Below are 4,689 nucleotides of genomic sequence, written 5' to 3'. Positions count from 1 at the left end.
AAATGACGAATTGAGTGAACCTTGCCTCGAAATTGCATAATCCAACTCACATAATCCGATTTCCCGGGTGTCCCTGTTTTCTCATTTCTTACAATATTTCAATTCGGTATACACTTTATAAGATAAGTGGCGAATCTGGAAGACGTATAGGTTGCACGCCCCCGACCCCACCGGCTTTGGTTGCCAAAACTATATGGATTCATGTATTTAACGATTTTGTAAAGCAAAAAATAATCAAAATATTGTTCAACTCGACAGTATGTAAAAGCTGTTCGAATAACGTCCACTTTGAAATAAACTGAATCCGTCTGTCCGTATATATTGTCAAATATATTGACCAACGTCAGTGTACGATCATCATAACACAATGGCGACAGTACAGACCCGGTTTTATTTTAGTAATGTTAACAAAATAATTATTATTGAATTTTGTCGATGACCTGAGACTATTATACTAATTTGTACATAGCAGTATAGTTACAATTAGTGATAAATAAATTTTATTTTAATGCATGGTAGTTGTAATCCTACATTCATTTTCTATGTCGATTATGCATGCATATACATTTGTCTTAATATCAACGTTTATCCTTTAGAAGATTTATTTTTTAACGATGATAGAAAAGATTACATACATAGAATGATTAGATTACTTATAAAGGTGCCCATCCTTTTGTGCGAGAAAATCACATATCAATTGTGTGTTTCGATTTTTAAGACCGTAAACTTTAATTTCAAGTTTAAACTTGTTCAAAATATTTTCCCATAACTCATATAGAAAACGCATATTTAGAGAGCTTTAACCTCAATCTCCTGTTAAAAAATTTCGGAATGCAAAGTAAAATAAAAATATTTGTGTTCTATGAGAGTAGGAATTCAAGTGTTTGCTTCTTATTTATTTGAATCTGAGACTCATATAAAAAATAAGCCGTTGTCCGGTGAAAGAAGTTGTTTTCCAACGACCCACAAAACTCCTTTTCAACTCTGAAGTTAAATAATCAATTAATTATAATGTAATGCGATTATGATTCTTTTTATTTGACCAAACCGGGTTATGCATTGTGAAATCTATGACGATACCGGGTGGTAAACATTGACGAAACCGGCCAGTTCTATTTTGACATGACCCATTTCTTTCGTTCCATACACAGAAATACAAGTATTGAGATGCTCATAATGACTAGTTTTGCAATCTCCGTGTCAGTATCTATCTTCCCGTACCTTTCTTTCCGTACAAAATGAACAATTTAACGAGAAATTAAACAATTTCGAGGCAAGGTTCACTCAATTCGTCATTTTGACATGCATTTTTACTTATTTCTCCGTTAATATAGAACAGTTGTAGAAAATATTTCATATCACAATAGAAAATAGTTGTATATGTATATATATCCTTTGATATCATGAAAAAAAATAAGAAAATAAGGAGAAATCTATCTTTCTTCTGTCTATTAATGTTCCGTCATTGTGCCCGATGTTAGATACCATCTAGTCCGAACAAATTTTGTCGGTGTGGTTTAGACACAGTGTAAATGTAAACATAGTCATATTTTTAAACTTACAGTTGGCGTAATTCTGAATTCTTGTAAATCCTAAAGATTTTTTTAACTCAAGCAAAACTATTTACCGTATTCGTATTTTGGAAAAATCTGTGAAAAATTATTGACCCTCTTCTAATTTATACTTGATTTGGCTATTTAACTTTTTTCTATTCGAGCATCACTGAGAGTCTTATGAAGATGTAACCCGCGTCTGGTATGCAAGATCTTAGGCCTAATACTTTTTTGATAATCTTTTTTTTTTTTTTCTTTTTTTATCTTTTTCGTCCCATTATCAAAGTTTTGTACCTTTATGTTGTGAGGGACATTCCTGGAACATTGAAATTATGTTCCCAGTATGTTGTCAAAAGTTAATCTCTTTCTTTCTTTTTTTGGTCGAAATTATAGTTTTTTAAGAGGTACTCAAACAAAAGTAATGACATAATCTGTTTTTGTAAAAAAAAAAAAAAAGGTATCCACAATATTCTAGTTTATTTGTTAAAAGAGAGACCAATGATGACAAAGAAACATTCACTCTCAATAAAGTCGAAAGCGAGTCGGCGAGCATTGGAAAACTACGAAACGACGACAAGATAAACAGCGGTCCATCAAGGGAAACCAATCCCACAAAAAAAAACGCGGTGCTCTCAGGTGCTCCTGAACAGGGATAAATGAAAAAAATCAGACTTCTAGTACAAATGTATGTACACAATACATACTGCTTATAGTTGTAATTATAACATAGTTTACCTACCATCTTTAAATAAATTGGTATTTGTATGTTGTAGATAAAAAACACATCTGTGAACAGACTGTAACACTTAGTTATGTCCAGTAAAGAGGCTACTGCAGACAAAGAGTTTCACCGAAAAAGTTCTTGTCTACGTCAAATGAAAAATCTTACTGGTAAACAACCTTACAAATGTGATGAATGTTGTAAAGAATTTAGTAGCAAAGGCAATTATAATATACACAAGAAAATCCATACTGGCGAAAAACCTTACAAATGTGATATTTGTGGAAAAGGATTTGTCCAAAACAGTAACTGTAAAGTTCACAAGAAAATCCATACTGGCGAAACACCTTACAAATGTGATAAATGTGGAAAAGTATTTGGTCATAAAGGCAATTATAATATACACAAGAAAATCCATACTGGTGGAAAACCTTACAAATGTGATATTTGTGGAAAGGAATTTTGCCAAAAAAATATTTATCAAATTCACATGAGAACACATGCTAGCGAAAAACCTTACAAATGTGATGTATGTGATAAGAAATTTGGTCAGAAAGGCAACTATAATGAACACATGAGAATTCATACTAGGGAAAAACATTTTAAATGTGTTTTTTGTGATCAAGAGTTTTGCAACGAGAAAGCGCCTGTCGAATTCACATGAGAAAGCATACTGGTGAACAACCTTACAGATGTGATGTCTGTGGAAAACAGTTTCGCAGAAAAAGTAATTGTCTAACTCACATGAGAACACATACTGGCGAAAAACCTTACAAATGTGATATTTGTGAAAAAAAGTTTTGCAAAAAAGATAATTGTTTAATTCACATGAGAACACATACTGGTGAAAAACCTTACAAATGTGATGAATGTGGTAAAGAATTTAGTACCAAGAGCAACTATAATGTACACATGCAAAAACATACTGGCGAAAAACCTTACGCATGTTATATTTGTGGAAAAGAATTTGGCCAAAGCAGTTCTTGTCGTACACACATGATAACACATACTGGCGAAAAACATTACAGATGTGATGTATGTGGTAAAGAATTTAGTAGCAAAGGCAATTATAATATACACAAGAAAATCCATACTGGCGAAAAACCTTACAAATGTGATATTTGTGGAAAAGGATTTGTCCAAAACAGCAACTGTAAAGTTCACAAGAAAATCCATACTGGCGAAACACCTTACGAATGTGATAAATGTGGAAAAGTATTTGGTCATAAAGGCAATTATAATATACACAAGAAAATCCATACTGGTGGAAAACCTTACAAATGTGATATTTGTGGAAAGGAATTTTGCCAAAAAAATATTTATCAAATTCACATGAGAACACATGCTAGCGAAAAACCTTACAAATGTGATGTATGTGATAAGGAATTTGGTCAGAAAGGCAACTATAATGAACACATGAGAATTCATACTGGGGGAAAACATTTAAAATGTGTTTTTTGTGATTAAGAGTTTCAACGAGAAAGCGCCTTTCGAATTCACATGAGAAAGCATACTGGTGAACAACCTTACAGATGTGATGTTTGTGGAAAACAGTTTCGCAGAAAAAGTAATTGTCTAACTCACATGAGAACACATACTGGCGAAAAACCTTACAAATGTGATATTTGTGAAAAAAAGTTTTGCAAAAAAGATAATTGTCTAATTCACATGAGAACACATACTGGTGAAAAACCTTACAAATGTGATGAATGTGGTAAAGAATTTAGTACCAAGAGCAACTATAATGTACACATGCAAAAACATACTGGCGAAAAACCTTACGCATGTTATATTTGTGGAAAAGAATTTGGCCAAAGCAGTTCTTGTCGTACACACATGATAACACATACTGGCGAAAAACCTTACAGATGTGATGTATGTGGTAAAGCATTTGGTCACAAAAGCAATCGTAATAAACACATGAAAATCCATACTTGGAAAGATAAGATGTGATATTTTGAAAAAGAGTTGGCAGAATCAGTAATTGTCTGAGACATACTAAAACATATACTGATAAAAGAAGACCTAAAATGTGACGTATGGGTACAAGCTTTAGTTCCGACGGTTATTATCGTAAAGACATTATAACCCATACTTGTGATGAATAATTGCATGCACATTTACCTGTATCGGTAAATAATTTAGTGAAAAAAGTCACTTTTATAGGCACACGAGAATTCATGAAATTTACAAAAGTGGTGTACATGTATGAAGACAGATTTTGTACCTTTCCAGATAAATATTGCCAAATGGCTTCGAGTGGGATTCCGTCTTTGGGAACGATTCACAATGCGGGGTACTAGCTCTTTATTCACACACAAGTCGGCAGTTCAATACAGTAAACATAAACAAATTGGTAAAGTCCAAATACATTTAATAAAGTCCAAATATAAAGTATCAGTGTTACAACTTAGT

At 32.7% G+C, this 4,689-nt stretch overlaps 1 protein-coding gene across 1 annotated transcript; it reads left to right on the top strand.

Moving 5' to 3' along the window:
• Positions 1-2,261: 2,261 nt before the first annotated feature.
• LOC143059436 (uncharacterized) lies at positions 2,262-3,752 on the top strand. The gene is made up of 2 exons (XM_076232930.1): positions 2,262-2,831; positions 2,915-3,752. Exons 1-2 carry the CDS (start codon positions 2,366-2,368, stop codon positions 3,739-3,741), a joined length of 1,293 nt encoding a protein of 430 aa, XP_076089045.1. The 5' UTR covers positions 2,262-2,365; the 3' UTR covers positions 3,742-3,752.
• Positions 3,753-4,689: the final 937 nt, after the last annotated feature.

The sequence above is a fragment of the Mytilus galloprovincialis genome, chromosome 14 (genome assembly GCF_965363235.1).
Source record: "Mytilus galloprovincialis chromosome 14, xbMytGall1.hap1.1, whole genome shotgun sequence".
Classification (NCBI taxonomy): Eukaryota; Metazoa; Mollusca; class Bivalvia; order Mytilida; family Mytilidae; genus Mytilus; species Mytilus galloprovincialis.
This window is presented reverse-complemented; position numbering and strand designations above follow the sequence as displayed.

Bases quoted from the DNA above. Each gene is read 5' to 3' on its own strand.
- LOC143059436 (XM_076232930.1), top strand. From the start codon at position 2,366: ATGTCCAGTAAAGAGGCTACTGCAGACAAAGAGTTTCACCGAAAAAGT. The intron at 2,832-2,914 runs GCAACTATAATG...TTTTGCAACGAG, and splicing joins TAAGAAATTTGGTCAGAAAG to AAAGCGCCTGTCGAATTCAC.